This window comes from Nelumbo nucifera, chromosome 3 (genome assembly GCF_055504915.1).
Source record: "Nelumbo nucifera cultivar China Antique chromosome 3, China Antique-T2T, whole genome shotgun sequence".
NCBI lineage: Eukaryota > Viridiplantae > Streptophyta > Magnoliopsida > Proteales > Nelumbonaceae > Nelumbo > Nelumbo nucifera.
The window spans coordinates 102,113,879-102,137,577 of NC_142651.1; the positions used below are offsets into that span (position 1 = coordinate 102,113,879).

Here is a 23,699-nt window from a genome sequence, read left to right on the forward strand (position 1 = left end):
CGAACCGCTGAACCGGGTGGTTAACCATTTGAATGGTTTTGACCTCTTTTTTTTTTGTTAAAATGGGTCGAACGTTCAATTCAAATAGTTGGACCATCTGACCCGGTAACCGGACCCCTGACCAGTTCGGTCTCTGGGTCAATTTTAAAAACCATGCCCTATACTTTAGTATTTAGGGCTAGTCTAACTTTAGTACCTAAACTTCAAAACATGCCACTACGGTGCCTGAATTCTCAAAAACTTCCAGTTTAATACTCGTCATTAGCAAATCCGTTGGTTATCTCTATTACAAGTTAAATTTTTGAAAATGATAAAACTACCTTTTCAATATTTTTAAAACCATTGGTCCATTTTAATTGGATTGTCTTCTTGACAATGGCAAGAATTACCCTTCTTCTCTTCAAACCCCACTTTGTTATGGATTGAATAACTAAAAATGAAATTTTTTAGGACTTAAAAGCATATTTCATTCCTTGAAGAAATCAATACAAAAAAATGCCAATAAGGTCTTTCAAAAATCCAAAAATACAATTTTTCAAGAACAAAATATAAATAAATGTGAATTAAAATTACCAACAGAACTAAACAAGCACAGCTCCAATCCATTACATTACATTTCAAAAAAAGACTGTAACCGAGGTCTCCAATCCACAAAACACGGCAAAGCCCCACACATTACAACCACTACCAGAAAATGTAACTGTCTTCGCCGAAAAAACTGCGCCATGAACTACATTTGCCAGAGAGTCGCGAATCAACTCAATCATGAACGACAAGACATGAAGGAACATCCACCGGTGTCAATTGCCCAATAAAAAATTGGGAGAAGTACAAATCAGCCCAGCTCAGAATTTATTAGGCCCAAAGTACCGGAGGAATGCATTCTGCATCCTGATTTGTGAATTGATGCCAAATTCACGGGGGGCTGGAATTCAGAATTCTGCATCGTGTGTCTCCTACTTTTCTCCTTAACCCCATGTAATCTATCCTAATAATTGACACGCTTACCATCCGCGTGAACTTCTATTTTTGTCGGTATGAACATGTGACGTGCTCTTTCAATTGTATCGGGGGCACCGACAACCAACCAGTGGGATAGAACAACTGGAAGCTCCTTTCAATTGTTTTAGACGGAAATGGCGATGGCACCAATAATCACAACCTAAATCAACTCAACTAAATAAGATTTTGGTGAGGCAAGGTCAAAACATTTACATGGCGTTGATGTATTAACTTTTTTTTTTTTTTCTTTAGAAATGACAAATAATGCAAATTAAGGTGGTGTTTGACATCATTGCTGATGTTTTCTTATCAATTTTTCAAAAATCACAGTGCCTTTTTTTTAAATCGATAAATTTTGTTAATTGATATTATCATTTCTGTCATGTAAGTCAATTTTGAGAAATCAATTTTGAGTATCGATTAGAGTTATTATTCAGTGCCACGTCATTCAGCTAGTAATCAGGAAAGTTAATCTCTGAAAAGGGCTGACTTCAACAATCATATTTGACCAATTTCTTAAAAATATCAAAATCGACTAACCAAACAGAAATTTATATGCTGATTCTTCTAACGCTGTGATTTTTAAAAAATCATCATCGATGCCAAACATCTTGGGAGGATTTTGGTTTCTAACACTGTAAAGTTAGGCATCAAACTAAAAGCTATTGAAACTATATTTGATGAAAACCCATAAAACCAAAAAGAAAACTTACATTGATCTAAAAAAAGAATCAACTTTTCAATAAAGCTAATTTCGGTAGGTCCTTCAAGCTTCGAAGCAGCTGAGACAGCACAGCTCAATGAATGTTGAAGGCTGAAGCCCTCCCAAACGGGGCCCTAAGCTGGAGGTAATGCAAAATCTGAACTCCCTCCGAGTCAAAATGCATTAGCTAATAGCTATAGATCAGGAGTGATCCACCTACATTCCTACTCGCATGAAGTTAGTGATGAAAAGACGCAAATACCCTTCTTACGTGAGAACGTACCATAAGCAAAAGCAAAGGTTATGGTTATCGCAGTAGAGTAAGAGATCAATGATTTATGATGTCCTACCCATGATTACCCTGTTAGTAAGCAGTAAGCTCCTACAGTCCTACTGCACCAAGTGTTCCCATGGGACAACTGGGTTCTAGTACACGAGGTGGGGCCCTAACCCGTTATATATATATAAATGAAGAAAAACAAACTCACTGGAATTTGTCTGAATGCTCCCTCTGTTTCATTCTCCCCCCATCTCTGCAACTGCAATCTTTCTTTCTCCACCCACCGACCTTCGCCCCTTCTGTGAGAGTGGGATAGGCACACCCGAAACACGCACACAGAAAGACTGAGACCCAGTAAAGCCAATCCATAAATCCTTCAAGTTTCAGATTTTCATGTTTTTGAACAGATCGCAGGGGAATCTATCAAGTTCCCCATGAAGCAAAGGTTGTAGTCTCTCATCTTCAGATCCTAGCTCTATCTTCCACCCATCTGGGGTTTCAGAATTAGGATTTCTGATCTGATCGAGTGACGCCAAGTAGAAGAAAGAAAATCTAAGCGAAAACAAAGATGCTGGAACGCTGCTTGGAGGCTCGTCCTGTTCGACAGATCCACAGAGCTCTTCGCCATGGTAAGGTTGCCCTCCTCTGCCTGTTTGTGACTATTATCGTTCTCCGCAGCACCATTGGTGCCGAAAAATCCGGTACTCCCGAGCAGGATTTCGATGAGATCCGAGACCATCTCCACTTCCGCAGGCGGGCCGAGCCTCGCCGTGTCCTTGAAGAAGCTCAGACAACGGATGCGACGAATATCAACAACTACAACACGTTCGATCCATCCAAACTGATGGTTGACGAGGAGGAAGACGAAAAGCCCGATCCCAACAAGCCTTATAGCCTTGGGCCGAAGATATCAGGTTGGGACGAGCAGCGAGCGAATTGGCTCGAGAAGAATCCTGATTTTCCGAATTTCATTGGCCCCAACAAGCCTAGGGTTCTCTTGGTCACCGGGTCTTCCCCGAAACCGTGTGAGAATCCAGTCGGTGACCATTACCTTGTGAAATCAATCAAGAACAAGATCGATTACTGCCGGCTGCACGGCATCGAGATCTTCTATAACATGGCACTCCTCGACGCAGAGATGGCTGGGTTCTGGGCGAAGCTTCCGCTCATTCGGAAGCTCCTGCTATCCCATCCGGAGGTTGAATTCCTGTGGTGGATGGACAGTGACGCCATGTTCACAGACATGGCATTCGAGGTCCCGTGGCAGCGATACAAAGACCACAATTTCGTGATGCACGGGTGGAATGAGATGGTCTACGATCAAAAGAACTGGATTGGTCTGAACACTGGTAGCTTTCTGCTCAGGAACTGTCAATGGTCGCTAGACATTCTGGATGCCTGGGCTCCAATGGGACCCAAGGGAAAGATAAGGACCGAGGCAGGGAAAATCCTCACGAGGGAGCTCAAGGATCGACCCGTCTTCGAGGCTGATGATCAGTCCGCCATGGTTTACCTTCTGGTCACACAGAGAGACAAGTGGGGCGACAAGGTGTACCTCGAGAGCGCTTACTACTTACACGGCTACTGGGGGATTCTGGTCGATCGGTACGAGGAGATGATCGAGAACTACCACCCGGGGCTCGGCGATCACCGTTGGCCTCTCGTCACCCATTTCGTCGGTTGCAAGCCATGTGGGAAGTTTGGGGATTACCCAGTGGAGAGATGCTTGAAGCAGATGGACAGAGCTTTCAATTTCGGGGACAATCAGATACTACAGATTTATGGGTTCACCCACAAATCCTTGGCTAGCAGGAGGGTCAAGAGGACTCGAAACGAGACAGACAATCCTCTTGAGGTAAAGGATGAGCTTGGGTTGCTTCATCCTGCATTCAAAGCTGTCAAGGTATCGTCTTCTTGACGACCTGCTGCTGCGCCATTAGTTGATCAGGTTAGAGTTGGGATGCTTCCCATCTGATTTTGTTCGTTATCAAATCATAGTACAATTTGATGTTTGTTGCTAATTTTTTGTTATGGTAGGTATGGGAATTGAATCAATGGTTATCACCATTATCATTACTTATAATTATTTTTACCCCCAATTTGATGATCTCAGTGTTCTAAATCATAAATTTTTCGGTCGGCATGCTACCTGTTGAAACCATGTTCTATTTATGCGGATGACTTAATTTGGCCACCGGCCCCAAAATAAATCACCGAGAGAAGGGGGAGTGTTCACGGGTCGGGTCGGTTTTGTTCGGTTTCAAGTTGTTTGGCTAATCAAATTGAAATTATAAATTAGTCATCCAAAACTGGTCCAATATTAGTGAAAATTAAGCCTACTGTAAAGAATCGATTTGGGTTAATTTATTGGTTTTGTCAACCGGTTTAAAAGACAGCCCAGAAGTAATTTTTCACTATGTTTTTAATAGATAAAAATCCTATAAAAAATATATAAATGGTTTTATGTGAAAGAAGGTTTTCACTCAGAAAAAAAAATATAGTTGGCTCGGATCAGTTTTGATTGATTTACACATGGCCCGATTCAGGTCGAATTGGATTGGGTTGATTGGTTTGATCGATTTAATCTATTCATGAACAGCCCTAATGAGAATTATTGTAGTGTTAGTGTTGGGGGAAATATTTCATTGTCAGTCAAAGGGGATACCGTGTTATAAGCGAAAAGTAGAGAATAGAGATATATTTTTTAGGGAAAATTTATGATGTGAAAAAGATATGGTATAGAAAGAGTTTTGATCAATCAAAATCCACCCATGATAAATAACACTTGATTGCTGATTGACTATAGTTTAGTCTACTTGTAAGAAGTTTTTCAGATGTCATATCTTTTCAATATCATAGTCGAACCCTTTTCGGGTGAGAAAACAGCCGTCGTGTTCCAAAAATCAACATGATCCTGTCGTCTTCACTCTTGAGCCCATGTGCATTACAGACGGCATTAGCGTGTAGTGCGGATTAGAGACAGCACGACACACAAGTGATGTCATATTTCAAACAGCGAATCCCATTCCCATGCATGACCGAGACAACCCTCCCCCCGGAAGTGATGCGCTAATCTTATGGTACGTTTGGTTGCTGCGATTAGGATGGGAAAATGAGAATATTCTCATTAGATTTTAATTTTCACGTGTTTGTTCGCTGTGATGGGATGGGAAACCGTGGGATGTTGGTTCTCAAAACCAAGGATGTGGGGTCATGCTGAAATGGTGCGACCCCGGTGAGAAGAGAAAGTTGTGAGAAAAAATTGTCAAGACTTTCGACTGAAGCTCCGCAGCCATCTTCTCACCGTCTCCCTGCGTCTACAGCAATCAAGTCTCCGACAGCATTCCCGATGATATCCGGCCAAGATAAGACCAGATTCATGACTATAGAATTCAGGCGACTATATTCTTCACGTTTTTGGCATCATCGATCTTCTCATGCCGTCGGGAAAACATGGTTGTTCGTCAGCTAAAATCCATTGTTTCCGGCGGTATAGAGGTAGATGTTTTACAGATCTATACTTGTGCTTGTAGAACCTTGAACAAACATAGTCGTTCGTCAGCTAAAAAACATTGTTTTCCCGTTAAAACGTGCCAAGGTGTTTATGCCTTTTTCTGGGTTCAAACCCGCTTCAAGGTAAGAGTTTTCTTCCCTCATATCAGTTTTGCCCATGAGATATGTTTCTCTTCCATCAGATTTGTTAAACCAGGTCCCAATTATTCTTTTTAATTTTTTCTTAATTTATTTTTATACGTTTTCTCATTGGGGTGAAGATCGGAGGCAATGAGAACAACCCCAGATCTTGCTTCGCCCTTGTATCCTCTGCAACTTTGAAGGTGACAAACCCTTCCTACATGCTGTTGAAGTATTAATTTATAAATATATTATTATTTGTTATTTTTTTTTCTGGGCATTCTTCTTTTACTAATGAGGGGGAGATTGGAACTCACCTCGTCCACACCACTGGTTTGAGTTCGAAGGAAGACGATGAACAATAATTTTCCCTTCTCAGCAATCAAACATCAAAATGCCAAAATGAGAAAATAAAATTTTCCTTCTCTTCTCATCCTTTCCCATCCCATCCCTTCTCAACAACCAGACTGTTATAGAAAGTTAAAGAGTTAAGAGCAGAGATAAATATTTTATATTAATAATTTAAGGATCTCCAATCTCCACTATCCCTATCATACACTAAAGGCAAACCTTTCTTTTTTGTTTATTTTTCCAGCATTGTTTATGCAGTACGGCCACTCAACTAGAAGAACGGTAAAGCTCTCTACCGCTGAATACTTGCTTGATTTTTAGTGTCTGTTTGGCATCAACACGCTATTCCAGAAAATGGCAACACATCAGTGTTATATCGGAAAAAATAGTGCTCTAAGAAACATTTGTTTGTTTGGAACCATTTTTCATGGAAAAATGGTACTCCAAGCCACACCTTGGAAATCGAGAAGGCATGGCTTAGAGCAACGCTGAATTTGGCGTTTCCTGAAGCTGCAGCTCGTTGCTACCAATAGGGACATGACGTGGCATTGGATAGGAGTGATCATGGACCGGGCCGGGCCGGGGCTTTTCACTTATGATACGGGCTATAGCTTAGGCCCGGGCCCGGCCGGCCGGCCCGATTCTGGGCCAATGTCTTTTATATATAAAACATTACATATATATAATATTTTATATTAAATGACATATCATGCATATAAACTTTTATTTTATATATTATATAATATAAATTATACACGTCATGTTAAATTTATATATAAAATATATAATATAATGTAAAATAACATGTATACATTATACACAAAATGTGTAAGTTTATTTTCGGGTCTGATATGGGCTCGGGCCTGAACACAAAACCCAGGTCCAAGCCCGAAATTTTCGGGCCGAGCCGAGCTGAAATGATCACCCTTAGCACTGGATAATAGGTACCAGTGCTGAAAACGGTTCCTGAAACATTGGTACCGAATAGAAAACGTCGTTGTTGCTTCAAGAAACGTCACCTGGCAGCAGCATTTTCAAACCAAAAAAAAGACCATTTTCTGAGAAAACGGTACTTCCAACCTACACATCAACAGCACCAAGCATCGATGCCAAACATATACTTTATTGTTAAAAATCTCATATCACAGATTCAGCCATCTGAGGAGAATTACTATGAAGTAAAGATTGATAAAGTCTTTCTTCATTCTATATTCTATAGATATATAAAATCTATATTACAACAATTCCATTATTTCAATGAAATGGCTCGAAAGGCTATTTCCAATAGAAAAGGGAACAAAAAAGAATAGTGGATAAACTCAGCTTGCCCGCCAAAAACCACACCAAGGTTATGTAATCCAAGTCGTCTTACTATATTTCTGCCTTATTTCTTTTCAAGCTCCATTTCATCATCATCCATCATCGAAGACTTGTCCCATTTATTTGAGCTCCAAATCGTTTTAAAAGGTTTCTAATAAACAATACTAACATTCCCATTCCTCTTCTGTACGTGGAGAACGTAGAGGCTGCCTCATACACCTAATTGATATTCAATTGGAGTGCTAATGATTATTTGGGTTGGGATCACACCATTAAGTACTTATTGATATTTGAAAAATAAATCCGAAATAATTGCTTATTTTAAAAATAATGACTCACTTTTAAACTCAAATTTTTAACTTTTTTAAGTGCTTGTACAATAAGCACTTATTCAATTTTTTTCTTCCAAAATTATATCTAATTGAATTTTATAAAAGTACTTCCATAAAAGTGCTTTTATAAAAATAATTCCATAAAAATGCTTCTATAAACATACTTTCATAAAAATGTTTTTATTAAAGTGCTTTCATAAAATTACTTTTTCGTAAAAGTGTTTATTAAAGCACTTTCGTAAAAGTGCTTTTGTAAAAATAATTTTATAAGTGCTTTTATAAAAATGCTTTCATAAAAGTGCTTTTGTAAAATTTAAAAAAAAAATGGGCAAAATAGTCACAACCATGGTTTTCAAACCACCATTGACCTGAACAGTCGGATTGTTCGGCCCAGGAACCATCCAAGCAACCGGTTCAATTTTACCCCAACCCAATCCTTGACAATAAACCATTGAATCGATCAACAACCCATTGACCCAGGCGGTCAAACCATTAACTCATTTGACCCATTCAACGGTTTTTGACATTTTATTTTAATTATTATTTTTTTTTTGTCAAAACAAGTCATTCATTCGAACTGGACAATCGAACCGTCAACCTGGAAACTGGTGGCCAAAACAGTTCCAATTCCGGGTCATTTTTTAAAACATTGGTCACAAATGCTTATTGGAGAAAAAGACTACCAAACACCCAATATAAAATAAGCGCTTATTTTTTTAAATAACCATTTAAAAAAGTTGGGTGCCAAATGCAAATAAGTACTTACTTGAATAAGTACTTGTTTTTAAGCAATTATTTTTAACAGAAGCACTCCTAAACATAGACTTAATACATACTGACCATCCATCTCTACTAGATCAAACTCTCAGACAATGCTGTAAGACTTCGACCAGACAAGACTGGATGTTCGGACCATGAAAACCAGAAACCAGTTGCCATTCCAGTTTTTTGGAACACTAGTTTTTCAAATCAAATTTCTGAAAAAACAGTTCCCCTGCCAAAAATCCAGGAGAACCATTGAAAACCGGCCAGGAACTGTTGAAAACTAACCGGGTTTTAACAACCAACCCAGGTCACGCTGGTTTATTATAGATCATAAAAATGGAAATGACGAGATTTGAACCTGTGATCTCTCTCCCTTGCATAGATTAACACACTATAATTTATTGGTATTTGTGTCTATTTTTGTCTTTTTAACTTATTGATATTCATCAAATAAATATGTATATCTAGAAAATTGATTCAAATATGTATACATACACACACCATCTGACCACAACTTATTTTCTTATACACGTCATAACATGGATATATTTTTATATTTTATAAATATAGGTCACTGGGTTGACCCTGCTGTCAGACCATTTGACCCATGACCTGACAACCTGTTCTGGTTTTGTGAACGGTTGAGTCTTACAACATTGCTCTCAGGTCTAAGTAATAAAAAACTATCTTAACTAAAGGAAAAATATATGCTGCTCAACCTGTTTCTGTTTCTGGCTTTCATTAATTTAATACCATCCCCTGCAAGAGAATACAAATATCAGATAGTTTGTCTCCATATCTGTTTAATACAATCTTTTTCTCCCAGCATTTACTGCATATTTTGCCCATTCCAGTTTTCTACGTGTGAAGTTATTTCAGCACTTGCCACATAGAGAAACATATTGAGTTGCCACCTCCTCAGGAAAGTCATCCGGATCTATTTTCTGGAAAGCAAGATTAGACTCCAACAGTAATTCAAGATTATGCTAAAATATATGCCTTCTATTTTGCCACATCCCAGGGATCCATTGCACTGAAACCTTGATAGAAGATCGAAGTAATTTTTCATCTTATGCCAGATCATCTAAAACCTTTGGCTACACATACTTATCTGCCTGCGCTCAACCCTTCTCGGTCATATGGTCTCACTCACCTAGGCAAACACACACATATTCTAACAGTAAGGAGGAACTACCAATTGGACTTTGAGCACTACTTTAAATAAGATGCAGTAATTTGATTGATTATGGGTGATGGAGACCGTGAATATGGTATACAAGCAATTTGATTTTGCATGTATTGCATCCTTTCATACAGTCGGAAAATTATACAGATGGCCTCATAGAACACTCTTGTGTCCCAGTGAAATCATCACTGGATGACTGGATACATTGGATAGTGAGGTAAAATGAACTATATAGGTTCACAATAGACATGGCTATGATTACGAGGTAAAACACTTCAGCAAGGTGGAATAATCATCAGTATTCTAACAAGAGACAAGTCCCTCTACTACTGCAAGTACAGAAACAGAAGATGAGTCATGTCAAGAGCTATGGATCCTCATAGCATCGCATATTTCGTGCATTGGGTTATGCTCAAATAAATTTATAAATAATAACTAAATGGACCAAAGGACACACCTTAGAGCGAAGTTATGTAAGATCTATTCGCATGATTGATGATCCACATAAGACAGTAGAAGGAGAAATTTTTCCTTTCTTTCTCTTACCTTTGCTTTTCTGTGCATTGATGTATGTAACATGTAGAGTAATCAGCCTCAGCCAAAAAATTATTTTCAATTGAGTTGTATTTGCATGAACCCAGCATTATGAGTAAAAACAAGCCGCCAAAAATAAACACATATTTGAAGAGAAAAGGTGGGAAAAGCAATATTGTAACCAGACCCTAAGGCTTACACACTGATACAAGCAATGCACTAAATGTCATCTACTTGGCGCATAAAGAGGCTTACTTGGCATGGCAGAGCTTCCTCAATGTAATTGACGTTCTCTTCTTCTGACAGATCTCTTGCCCTTCCCAGATCTGAAACCCCGGCTTGCGGTTTATCTCATGCTTCCAAAGGTAGCGAGCTTCGCCCTGCATGATAACCAGAGATCCTGGGGTCAGATAAACAGGGATCTTCACCATAAGAGTATCTTCTTTCCCATCATATCCAATGTTGCTAGTTTCATTCTTAACTCGTGTAAAGTGCATCACACACGCTGATTCAAGAGAGACAATGGCAATCCCATCTTCAAAACGCATGAGGTCCACATGTCCACATATTCCCTGCATAAATTCAAAGTATATTAGTTTCCCGATATTACAAGGACACCTCAAATTAGTCAAATTAGTCATGCTAATATTTGGGACACCATTCCAACTGCCAACAGGCAACACTATTCACTTCGTACAACACTGCTGTAGTATACTGATGATGCTGCTAGGTCAGCAAAAAAACATTCCAAAAACTCATTGTAAGAAAGGACACATTCAATAAATTGGGAGGAACACGGATTTTCCAGATTTGTTTCCTCAAATTTTATATTTCTACTATAATTTTAAATTTCTAATTAGTATTTATTCATGGCAGAGCAAATGGGCAGATGATTTGGGCGTCTTGCTTCTGGCATCATGTAGTAGATTGGGAAATAAATTTACTAATTGAATTCTTAGTTTGCCTTCAGAGAACCTCTTTGTGCCTTGGACAGGATACAAGAGTTAGGAAAGTAGGGTTGGATGGTTGTTTCTCTGTGAAGTCCTTTTACACAGTTATAGATTTTCTAGTGGTATTGGATATGGGAAGCTAATATTGCCACCTATGATCTCATTCTTTATGGAGTTATGGGAAGGAAGGAATGCTATAACTTTTTTATGAAAGAGTTGGAGTGTTCATCTGTTGATTGGTCCTATTCAAGATTTTAAAAGGCTAAAGGCGGAGGTGAGGTGTTGGGTGCTGAAGAGGCGAGGTGTAAGCCTCAAGGCGGTTTGAGGCATAAGCCTCAAAGTATAAATATTATTTTTAAATTTTTATGTATGTAGGTACACAAAATTTATTTTATTTTATAGCCAACTTACATATTTTCTTTTTATTACATATATATTCTTTTGATATGAGACTTATGTTTTTTTAAATTTTATTTTCTATTTTATTTTATGTTTATAACTCTGTTTATCATACTAAAATAACTTCTAATATTTTATGCATTAAAGAGCACAATTTGTTTATTTTATAGCAATTTTTATATTTATATTCAACTACATTAGAGGTGAAAAAAAGAAAGATGGCAAAAGTACTGGTGGAAGGCTTATGGATGCTTGAATGGGTGAGAGATTTTGTGTCTAAGGCAGCAACTAAAGGGAAGTAGGTTAGTTGCAAGGAAAGGTCTACAAGTACAGGAAGAACGAAGAAGGTATGTGGAGGACTGTAAAAGGAACGCCAAGGGGTCCTTCATTGCTCTCTAAGAGCTTTTTTGCTTAAGGAATAAAACAGATGGTGTGATTCCTTGAAGGAAAAAATAGCCAAGGATGGAAAGGGGTTGCTGAAGTTTTGAAGATCTTCCTAAATCAAAAGAACTTAAGAAAAGGAGAGACACTTGAAGAAGAAGAAATATCAGTCAAGCCTGATCAGTATGATGAGGTTCCTAAGCAAGGTTTTTTCGCTCTGGCACACAGTCAAAGCAATCCAACTCTGACGGTTAACTACAGGAAAGAACATTGAGATACTGTGCTGGTGGTTGAAGCCAAGAAGCCAATTGTGGAGTGGAGAAAGGTTGCTGATCTGTTGATGGGTAAGTTGAAGCTGAAGAGTACATTTATACTAACACCCTTGGCAGCAATATCCCTTTTGAATTTGTGCGTAACCGAGAAAAATACATTTGGAGGCCTTAGGATCAAAATTAGAACGATGAGGTCCAAGAATCTGAACAAAGCAAGTACAACCAAAGGTTTTAAGGGGAACAGTAAACAAGTCTTTATCAGGGTATAGGAGGGTAAATGGAGGCTTCATGTCAAAAACCTGTGAAGGAACTCGGTTAATGAGATACACTGCTATAAAAATAGCATCTCCCCAGAAATGAATAGGCACATTGGAGTTAAACATGATGCTTCTGGCCACCTCCAATATGTGCCTATTCTTCCTCTCAGCAACCCCATTCTGTTGTGGTGTATGAGGACAAGTACTTTGGTCGATAATCCCATGGTCAAGCAAATAGGAGGCTAATTGGTTGGCAAAGTATTCTTTCACATTATCGGATCTGAAGATTTTGATTTTGACCCCAAATTGGGTTAAAATCATCTGATGAAAGATCTGGGTCAAAGTAGGAACCTCATCTCGAGAATGCATAAGGTAAACCCAAGAAAAGCGGGTATAATCATCAGCAAACAACAATAAATATTTGTACGCCCCATAGCAGTGATGTGATAAGGACCCCAAACATCGGTATGCACAATATCAAAAGGATTATTACTTCTTTTATTACTCAATGAATAAGATGTTCTACAATGCTTTGCAAGATCACAACTCTCACATCTCAAATTGGACATCTGAACAGACTCAAATAAATCAGGAAACAAACTCTTCAAAGACCGAAAAGATAAATGACCCAACCGATTATGCCAAAGCATAACCTGGCTAACAGACTGAGAAACAAAAGACTTCCTATCTTCACTATCTTCCCAATGTGAACTCTCTCCAAGCAGATAGATCCCATTCGTCTCACGGCCAGGCCCAATCACCTTCCTTGTTTCCAAATCCTAAAAAAACACATCAGTCAGGGAAAAAGGTTACTGAACAATTCTGATGTTTTATAATGCTACTAACTGAAAGTAAATCAGTATTATGCTTAGGAACATGCAGAACTGAAGATAAGGATATGGCATTAGACAACTTGATGTCTCCCTTGCCAGAAATGGGAACAAGGGAACCATCAGCAATGGACACCTTATCTCTGCCAGAAGATAAGTGATAGGTAGTGAACAATGATGGCAAGCCAGTCATATGGTCAGATGCACCTGAGTCTATTACCCAACAATGTTCAGTGTTACCTGGAGCTGAAGCATGATAAGCTGAGGCCCGAGTACCTGAATGAGCAAAAGTTGATGTGGGAGCTGATGGTGGCTGAGATGATTGAGCTGAATTGCCAACTTCCTTTTCCAACTGAGTCAAGGCAGCCCAGACAGCAGCTAGGGTGTCTAGGGGTGTGCCTTTTGTGTCCAATGAGGAGGCACAATCAGTATTAACAGCCATATTACCATTACCCCTTTTGTTTCAGAGTTTTGCTAGGACTAAATGAGGGTGCAGCTTCCAACAGGTGTCTTTAGTATGCTTGGGTTTCTTGCAATGTTCACATACTAGATCTTGTTTGTCTTCCTTCTTTATATCCCTCTCCGTATCACCCCCGGACTTAGGTTTGACTGCTGCCAAGGCTGATGGGAAGGACTAATGCTGCATCATAACCTTTCTCCTAGTCTCTTCACTGTGCACTAAGGAGTAGACTTGTGATAGGGTCACACTGTCTCTTGTCAGTAGTTGTTGTCTCACAATATCATACTTAGGATTCAGACCAGCTAGGAACTCAAAAACCCTATTAGTCTCAACCTGCTTTCTATGAGTTTGTGCATCCTTCTGGCTTTCCCACTCAAGTGTTTCTAGGTGGTCAATTTCATGCCACAAAGATTTCAGTGTAGAGAAGTAAACCAAGACTGGTTTCTCTCCTTGCTTAAGGTTGTTAACCTCACATTTCAGTTCATAAGCCCTAGCAACATTAAGGGGTTGGGAATAGGTCTCTTTCATGGCATCCTAGATTTCCTTAGCTGTTTTCGCCCACAAATAGTTCCGACTGATATGTGGCTGCATAGAGTTGCACAGCCATGTCATAACCAAATAGTTCCCCTGAACCCATTTGGTATAGGTTTGGTCCTCCTTAGTTGGTTCTTTCACATCTCCCAACAAGTAGCTCAGTTTTCCCCTACCCCCAATGGCCATCATGGTCGATTGAGCCCATTCTAGGTAGTTTGATCCATCAAACTTAAATGTTGTAATCTGAAAGGTATTCTCAAACATTGTACCAGAATTGCTAGTCCCAGAAACACCTTCCCCTTGACTCTTGAACTCCATTCTTGATCAAGAACTAATAAGAAAAACTTGTTAATTACTATAATAGGAGAAACAGCACCCAAACAACTTATAACAGCCGGCCTAGTTCTTCCAAAGAACACAGGAAACAAAATTCTGAACGAAACCAGTTCAAATTCTGATCTGAAACAAATAGCAGTTCTGAATTTTAGGGTTTTCTCTCAAAACCCTAAAGAAAACACAAAAACTCTGAAGTCGCACCTCTCAGACTAAACCAAGATTATCTTTTCTGAATAGAATCACAAGAAAAAGCTTACTTTATGAAAAAATCTCTGGCCGCCACCTTCTGGTTGATGCAAAACCCTAATCTTGAGGATCCGAAGCTTCTTCTGATTCCTCCTGGCTGTTGGAACTCTCCCAGACTTCTACAATCTCTTTAGTAGCAGCCGCACACTACCAACAACCTCCAAGAATTAGCCGATCCTCCTTCCTTGTTGAAAAACTTCCAAACCTAGGTGGTTCTCATGTAGTCGGCCTAATCAGACTAGCATAAGAGCTCCTAGGTCGGCTCTGATACCAAGTAGTCGATCTAGACTACAATCAGTCTTGAATTAAAAAGAAAAAAGGATGAAAATTTGAAAATAAGAAGAGAAGAGAGGAAGAAAAGAAGTACACGAAGAGAGTTTCAGAAAAGAGAGAGAGAGTAGGTCATAATTTCTGCCGACCCTCTCTTAGTATTTATAACTATTGGCTAACTGTAAAAGGGCTGAATTGCCCTTATTGCTTACATGGAAAATAGAATAAGAAATAACTAATAATAAAGTTGAAATAACTACCAACTAACACTGTCATATCTAACAGAAATATTGCTGCCATACGAATACTGTGGGGTCCACATCAGTGTTCTTTACATATATATATATATATATATATATATATATATATATATATATATATATATATATATATCAAATTTCATTATATTATATATTAACATTATATATTATATATTACATGTTATATAGAAATGTTCAGTTAATTCAGTTTTTTTTTTGTTAACCAAATTTCTAATTCAAAAAACATAACTGAAACTGAAATAACCGAACCGAATTAACCAAAAAAACAAAATAACCGAACTGAATGAACCAAAAACCGAAATTACCGAACCAAAAAAACCAAAACCAAAGTTTCTGGTTCAATTTTTCGGTTTTGACCGGATAATGCTCACCCCTATCTATGCAGGGAGGCTCAGCAGGAAGGAGATGAGAGGATAGAAGAATAGTTCTTGCTTGGCAGCGTGGGGTTGGGGAATCTAGAGAAAGTTAAAAATTTCATACAAATAGGCAAACAAACTTTTTAAGGTGGACTCCCTCCTCAAGCGTGGTGAACCTCTTTGATCCAACTTTTTACAGGCAACCAACGGTTCGTGGAAGAATTATGTGGAGAGCCACTAGAGCCGTTGTATTGTGGTCAGTGTGGGAGGAAAGAAACAATAGGATCTTTAAAGGATTTCTCAGTTGAATGTAGATCCAAGGAAGAGGTTGTAGAAGGAATAACTACTAAGGTTATCCATTGGTTGAAATCCTGTGATCTTTTTAAGGATTTCTCAGTTGAAGACATTTATAGAAGTTGGGGTATTGTGGCATCTACTACTACTTCCAAAGCTGTATTATAGGAAGTTTGGTCCCCCACCGGCACAACAAAGGGTGAAACTGAACTTTCATGGAAGCTCTATAGGTAATCTAGGCCCATCTGGTATAGGAGGTGTTTTCAGAGATAATGAAGGCAAGATAATGGCTTTGTTTTCAGGTTCAATAGGAGTTGGAGATTCCTTAAGAGCGGAAATCTTGGCACTACATCAAGGTGTAAAACTGGCCAAACAATTGGGGCTACAGCAGATTGAGATAGAGGGAGACTCCAAATTGGTAATTGGGTGGATGCAATCAGAGCAGCTGGGAATTTGGCAATATAGACAGCTGATAAGGGAAATTCTTAGCATAACAAGGGAGGTGGGTGTTTGGTTCAAGTGGGTAAGGAGATCAGCAAATGGTTTTGCTGACGCCCTAGCAAAACAAGGGACTGCAAGGGAGAGTCTTTTTTGGGCAGTGCTGTAATGTTTGATGTTTATTGGATCAACCTTTTCTAATAAGGGTTGAATTCTGTATTTCAAGTTAATTTATCTCTAATGAAAGTTATCATTTCTGATAAAAAAAAAAGGCAAACAAACTCTAAGCTCCTCAAAAGTTTTGGGCAGATTGGAAAGTCAAAAATGCAAGGATCAAGATATAGGTCTGGAATCTATCAGGACTTTTAGCTCAGGTGGCTGCTGCTTCTGGTGCCAAAGAGGGTATTTTGAATGGTTTAAATTGTGCAACAGTACGGTAAAAATAGCTTTACTTAAGATGTGGCAGGACTTTTCAACCGAGACTTTTTGAGGCAACCAAAGAAAAGAGGGAAGGCTATGTGGAAAGCTACAAAGGCAGCTATTTGTTGGGTGATTTGGGAAGAAAGGAATAACAGAATATTCTTGGACAAGAGTAGAACAATGAAGGAGGTGATCGAAACAATTAAAGTTAAAGTAGCTCATTGGGTAAGATCTTTGCATATCTTTCAAGATCTTGGGCAACTCTCTAAAAGCTGAGTTAATGGCATTGCTACAAGGACTGAAGATAGCTAAGCAACTATGAATGAGGCATATTGAGGTTGAAGGGGACTCCAAGGTGATCATCTCTTGAGCTAAAAACAAAAGAACTACTCCGTGGACTTTCAAACAAGTGATAAGGGAAGTGGAAAAGGTCGCAAGGGAGGTAAAGGCTGAATTCAAATGGGTTAGAAGGAGTGCAAATGGGCTAGCTGATTATCTTGCTAAACAAGGGGCTTTGAGACAACAATTGTTTTGGGCTGCAATGTAAAGAGGGACAGAAATATGTAATAGTGTGGGAGCTCTAATCCCATACACAAAGTTGTAAAAATTTTTAACTCTAATTTCAAATAAAATTCTCCTTTGCTGATCAAAAAAAAAATTGCTTTACTTAATATATATATATTAGATTTTTTAATATAATATAATTTATAAATGTAAATGATGAAAAACAAAAACTAGTAAAAGGGGGGTGCTGTTGGACCGGAGGCAAGTGAGCAAAGCGAGGGGGCAAAGCCCTGGGCCCAAAGCAAAATTTGTTTGTTCAAGGGTAATTTTGTTGCTCAATAAAAAATAAATCACATTCTTTATATAGATAGAAATATAGACAACATACCAACCATCAGTCACCTCATCCAGACATTCCTTGTGTAGAGGAGGAGCTAATCTCTCATTTCCTTCTCACATGTGATCATGATCCATTTTATCATTCTGTTTAATAGGAATGAATTCATCCCTATGAACTTTTTAGCTCTGGTCCTTCATGGCTGGTCAGACGTCAGATCAACTTTGTCGTGATAGGGAAGATCAAGAGGAAGCTGGTTTTTTGGACATTTACCAAGAAGGATTTCCATGGTTTAAGATATGCACATGGTTTGGACTTTTTCTCCATGTAAGGTTAAAATTGTTGCTAAGGGAGGTAATATATAGAGTTGTAATCCAGTTTTTCTACTATGGACATAACTCTAGTTCTTTTTTGATCAGTGACATAATTGTAGTTCTTTATTAGTAATACAACATTGTAGATATAAGTATATAACCACATAACATATAAGAGGTATCTGTGGAGCATTACTACTAAAGTCACAATAGATGTATAATATGGATTAACAAGTTATGTATATGTGCAGAGGGATCTGTGGAGCATTCAGATTGTCAACGTCATTGTTGTCATAAATTCATCATAGAGTAGGTAATGCGCACCTCACCTGGCTGGTATACATTTACAATTAGTTGATCAAAGAGGGGCTCTCTCCACAATAAATCTGATGGCAAAGGGCAAACTTCTTCCTTATCCTGATCACATGTTGATGAATCTCCACACTCAGAAATATCACAAAACCAAACTGCTTTACGAATAGATTCAGAAAGCTCAATTGCCCATGCAGGAAGATCTCCAAACCTCATAGCCTACAGGTAAAGTAGATTAAGCACAGTTAATTTAAAACAAAAAAAAAAAACTAAAAGAATTAATCTGTTAAGCACATCAAGCAGTAATGACAACCTGCTCTACAACATGAAACTCACATGCCAAAATACACGTGTCCCTAGTTGTAATGATTTTTCTTATAATTTGATCAATGACTTTATGGGTTAAAATCCTCCCTTGAATCCAAGCACAGCCCCTTTTGAAAGTCACAAGCCTACTGCATCGGGTGCACCTTGCGCCTCAACCCAGATATGCACCTTATTTAAATATGCCTTTCTTTTTGTAGATCCTATGTGTTTTACAACTTTATAATGATTGATCAACTTCTAAATTACCTTTTATTGATGTGTGTACACTAGTCATGGTTTATTACTTTTAGAATAAACAAAAACAAAAAAAAAAAAAATCAAATACATGAAACCTTAGTTCTTGCAAAAAGGATCTCAAGTGGCCTCTACGCATAGACTGTAAGTTTCACGTTCTTGAATTGTTAGTGCTTGATTTTTTTTTTTTTTTGGAAGGTAAGTAAGAATTTATTGATTAAAAAAGTAAAGGTTACAAGCCTTACAACAACTTCCCACCAATACACCTCACTGAAGAAAGAGGGGAAAACTCATTACAGACTCCAAACTGACTGAGAGTAAAGCATCTGAAATACATTTTGATGCTTAAACTCAGGTCTAACTGACAACCGAGATGCAAGCTTACAAACAGATATCTGTATCAAATCGTCTAAGTTTCTTGCTTTGTTACAGAAAATACGACTGTTTCTCTCAGACCAAATGGTCACAAGAATAGCCGCAGGTATGGTGCTCCAGATCAGCTTTTTCCCCTTCTCTTCAGGTTAGACAGCTTCCAGCAGTAAAACAGGTCCTTGACAGAGCTAGGCATGACCCAGTCAACCCAACCCAAATCTTCAAAGCAATGTGGCAGTGGATAAAAATGTGGTCAATTGTCTCTGGTGCTAATCCACACAAGCCACAGTTCAGATCAGGGATATGCAGCCAGCAGCCCTCTCCTATCCAAGTTGACTCTTGAGAGACCCTTGTTTAGAGTCAAAACCCAAACAAGAAAGTTTGTCTTGGAAAGGCAGATTGGGTTCCACACCCCACCAAATGTTAGTGCTTGAATCACTTAGGTACAACTAAAATCCACAAATGTTTGCCTTCGCTTCCACATTTTCACTTTGAATAGGTTTTATATGTTATGGTTATTCATTTCAATTTGAGCCAATAGGCTTTTTAAAACATTTTGTTTCTTCTGGAATTAAGGTTTGCATTTTTTAATGTGTCACTACTTTTAAAAGATATTTTTCAAAAAATTGCACCATGCCTCAAAAAGGCACACGCCTTGCCTTGTGCCTCACACTAGAAGGCTCTTGTGCTTTTCTTTGGCCTTGCACTTTTAAAACACTCATCAAATTGACAAAAGGCAGTAGGATATATGATGTTTAAGAACACAAACAACTTCAGAAGATATACAGCTCTCATTTTATATCATGAATTACAGAGGTTGTGTCAGTCCAATTAACTCAGTTTCAAGTCCTTACTAGTTCAATATTTAGTGAAATTGTGTATTGGGAATGAGGGAAGAGGAGAATGAATAAAGTCTAGATTATATCTAGTTAAATGTAGCCACATAGAAGTGCATCCCATAAGCAACAATATGTCATAAAATAGAATCATGTTAACCCTCAAGGAAACAAAAAATAGCATGTATAGTTGGTAATTTGTCTTTGGTGTACGTATAAATGAAGAACCAAAGGACAGAAGGATAAATTTGCTAATAATTAAATTTCAACCACCTAACGTTTTTCTATTTGGAATCCTCCACAAGAATAAGCTCCTTGAGGCCCAACAGTAGTGGTTGGTTAAGGATAATAAGATAGTGGGTGATTAGACCTTCATATGGCATGACCAAAAGTCATTTTAAAGAAATGACAATACTTATATGTTTTGGCAACTGGAGTGGTTTATTTCCAAACTGAGACATCTAAGGGATTTGCTAAACTATATTACTATATCACTGAATTAGGAAGCCTGTAATGCAGTCTTGTCTCTTAACTTATGTTGTCATAACTGAGTCAGTAGATATGCATGCATATAAATCAAGTCATTGAATGAAGATCAAAAAGATGGAAAAACAAAATGAATGTCCCTTGCACTTGTTTGTGGTATTATAATTATTGTAGAAATCTCTGTCAGTGAACATAGATAATATTATAATAGACTGTCAAAGGACAGTCTCACAAGAAAAATGTGCACTATATAAGCATAAAAAGAGAAAATATTACCTGATTATGGGAAGCTTCAGTGAACCATCCTTCTGCAAATACATAAGATAGCTAACTATGTTAGAATTTGGCATTTCAAACCAACCCGTGAACTCGTACTCCTTTGATTCACTTCAAAAATAAAAACCTATGTAACTTAAAACGATAAATGAGGAATAAGTACACCGAACATGTGGTTCGACATATAGTTGATATTTCTTAGAGCAATAACGTTCCAAACAAAGACTGCAGATCTTTCCTGTTTCCCGAGTTGGGTGTATAATAAGTTTACAGGAAAAGAAAAACACGATAACGTCCAAGAGTGTTTGGGAATTGGGACAGTACGTCCAATATTTCAAATAGCATATCCTCTAAAAAAAATGACCTGAGAGCTGAGAATAACAATGAAACATTCATTGATTTGTGAGTCCAAGCCAATCCAAATAAGCATGAGATAGATGGAAGGGCACAAAAGCATAGTACCACACGACTACACAAAGAGACAGTACATAGAAATGAACTGGATAACAAGTAACTAAACATGAAAATGGAGAAAAGAGAGCACGACGGGGAACCTTTTTCGATTGCAGACAGCAGCGAAGATTGGCGCTCAAGAGAGAGGAAGTCTCTATACAACCATAGCCCACTAATCTCTTCAATTCGTTCCCAAATAGGATTTTTCTCGCTCTGGTTCACTGATTGTTCCTCGTCGAAGGAATCTCCTGACTGCTGTTCTCCTTCACCTTCTTTATCTGAAGATTCGCCAAATACTTCTTCTAAAATTTGCTTCTGGTCTTCCATTTGCAGTGCACTGAGTCCGCGAAACAAGGAGGGAAAAAATACGCGCGAGCCACGAGGCAAGAAATAGCCCTTGCTTTCCCCCCTCTTTCACAAGCTCGGGCCGAAAGGCCGAGGCCCAGCTGGAGGGAGCACACGGCCACTTAACAAGTATGTGCAGGTTTACATTTTTTTAACCCCAAACTACCGTTAATGTTAATAATTTGGGTGAAAGGCTTAAACATATCCTGAATTTTCTAAAATTGATTTAAAACATAAATTGACTTAAATATACTGTCCAACCATTGTGTTTAACATATTTAGTAAAGTACACTTTTACCCCTCCTTAAAGAGTCCAAATCTTCTCCTCACAGAGCTTGCCTCTCATCGACCTCACAGCATCTTTTGGCCTCACAGTGGGAGATGCAAACATCTCCTGTAATTATATTTATTGTTCATGCGGAGATATTCTCAATGCAGATGAGATGTGGCTGTGAGGTCAGTGTGAGGAACAGACTCCAATTCCTCCTTCAACGAGTCTAGATCTATTCCCACAGAATGCACCTCACAGCCCCATCCCACTTTGTATTGGAAACATCTTTCGTCCGTCCTTGTATTTGTTATTCATGGGAGACGTTTTTAATATATGTTTATTTAATATTGTGATGTTTATCTCTGTTATGTAACATTTTTGTAGGCTTTTTTTCTTTTTCAGCGTCTCCTAACATAGAGGTGGGGACCATGAGGTGAATAAGGTTAGTGGGCCTCATGTGCATTACGCTCTGTCCCCACCCATTAATCTAGAGTTGTCAATGGGTCGGGTCTGGTTCATGATAGGTTGGACCAATATCAATAATATAAATCCAAAAGTGAACCAATTAGGAGAATTGGATCTGACGTGCTTATACTTGACATCTATAACTAGCTATAATAATTACAGCCTGAAACTTTGTTATTTATAATATAAACCTTAATAAAAATTATAAATATCAATGTTTTTTAATTGTTGTTAACCCGGACGATCAGACCTTTCATCATGAAAACTGTCCAGGTAACCGGATCTATTTCATCCTTAACCCAGTCTTTAGCCAAAAACTATTAATTTTGTCAATAACCCACTGATTTAAGTGGTCGAACCATCGATTCATTCGACCTATTCAATAATTTTTTACCTTTTTATTTTTTATTTTTTTTAAATTGGAACAAACTGTTCATTCAAACCAAGAGGTTGAATCACTGGCCTAAAAACTAGTGACCAAAACGATTCCAATTCCGAATCAATTTTAAAACCTTTATAAATATTAAATTGTATAAGAATATAATCTTAGGATTGAAGTATATGCATTCACCGTGTATAATACTCAGGTACATAACTATATTTATAGAGTTATAGAATATGGGATTAACACGTTACATGTGAGGTTACAACTTATGATAACAATTAGATAAATATAAAGGGCATAAAAGGTTGAAACACTGATGACACAGCCAATGAATTAGTCATTCACACGCGTATCCTTAATACTCCCACAAGTAAATGCTCGATCAATGACGTAAAGCCTGTACCTAAGCAACCGAAAACGAGCTGATGGAAGGGGTTTGGTGGATACATCGAGCGGGAACCGGATTAAAATTTTGATAAATATTTTGACAATTATAAAAAGTAGATATTAATCTTTTTTTTTCAATTGCTTTAAATGTGCTTATAATGTCATGCCTATATATGATCCAAATTGCATGGGGCAATTGTTGATTATTTGACATATAACAAACATCAAGAACTTTATTTACAATCATACAAGGAAGTATACCTAAACATGTTTGGTGCGAGCATGGAAAATTGAATTATAAACCAAGAAAAGTGCTCCAACATTATCATACCCCGGCCGGGGGTCATAGAGCAATTATTAAACCCAAATAAACTCAACAATCATAGTGGCAAGCGCTCAGAACTTCATTTCAATGCTGGAATGAACCACCGAGGATTGCTTCTTAGTACTCCAAGATATTAAATTGTTGCCTGGAAAGAGACCAAAATCTCCCATTGACTTATGATCTCTAAACACCCAACCCAATCAAAGTCGGAGTAAACCACATGATGAAGAGAGGTGAACT

The 23,699-nt window shown here is 38.1% G+C and overlaps 2 protein-coding genes across 15 annotated transcripts; one reads left to right on the plus strand and one right to left on the minus strand.

Annotated features, from left to right (window-relative positions):
• Positions 1 to 2,180: 2,180 nt before the first annotated feature.
• On the plus strand, positions 2,181 to 4,084 carry LOC104598978 (xyloglucan 6-xylosyltransferase 2). The gene has a single exon (XM_010261317.3). The coding sequence runs from the start codon at positions 2,554 to 2,556 to the stop codon at positions 3,901 to 3,903; it is 1,350 nt and encodes a 449-aa protein (XP_010259619.1). The 5' UTR covers positions 2,181 to 2,553; the 3' UTR covers positions 3,904 to 4,084.
• A 4,719-nt stretch (positions 4,085 to 8,803) lies between these two features.
• LOC104598977 (2-oxoglutarate (2OG) and Fe(II)-dependent oxygenase superfamily protein) lies at positions 8,804 to 21,739 on the minus strand. 14 transcript variants are annotated; one of them, XM_088900841.1, is made up of 7 exons: positions 21,383 to 21,739; positions 20,829 to 20,860; positions 18,310 to 18,516; positions 10,589 to 10,678; positions 10,362 to 10,486; positions 10,030 to 10,128; positions 8,804 to 9,539 (listed from the first exon to the last, which is right to left on the minus strand). In XM_088900841.1, the coding sequence occupies exons 1-6, from the start codon at positions 21,606 to 21,608 to the stop codon at positions 10,053 to 10,055; spliced, it is 756 nt and encodes a 251-aa protein (XP_088756967.1). In that variant the 5' UTR covers positions 21,609 to 21,739; the 3' UTR covers positions 8,804 to 9,539; positions 10,030 to 10,052. The 14 variants fall into 14 exon arrangements, with proteins under 14 accessions (XP_088756967.1, XP_088756965.1, XP_088756964.1 ...); XM_088900839.1 differs by having other exon boundaries at positions 8,804 to 9,145; positions 10,362 to 10,678; XM_088900838.1 differs by having other exon boundaries at positions 8,804 to 9,330; positions 10,362 to 10,678.
• Between the last annotated feature and the right edge of the window lie 1,960 nt (positions 21,740 to 23,699).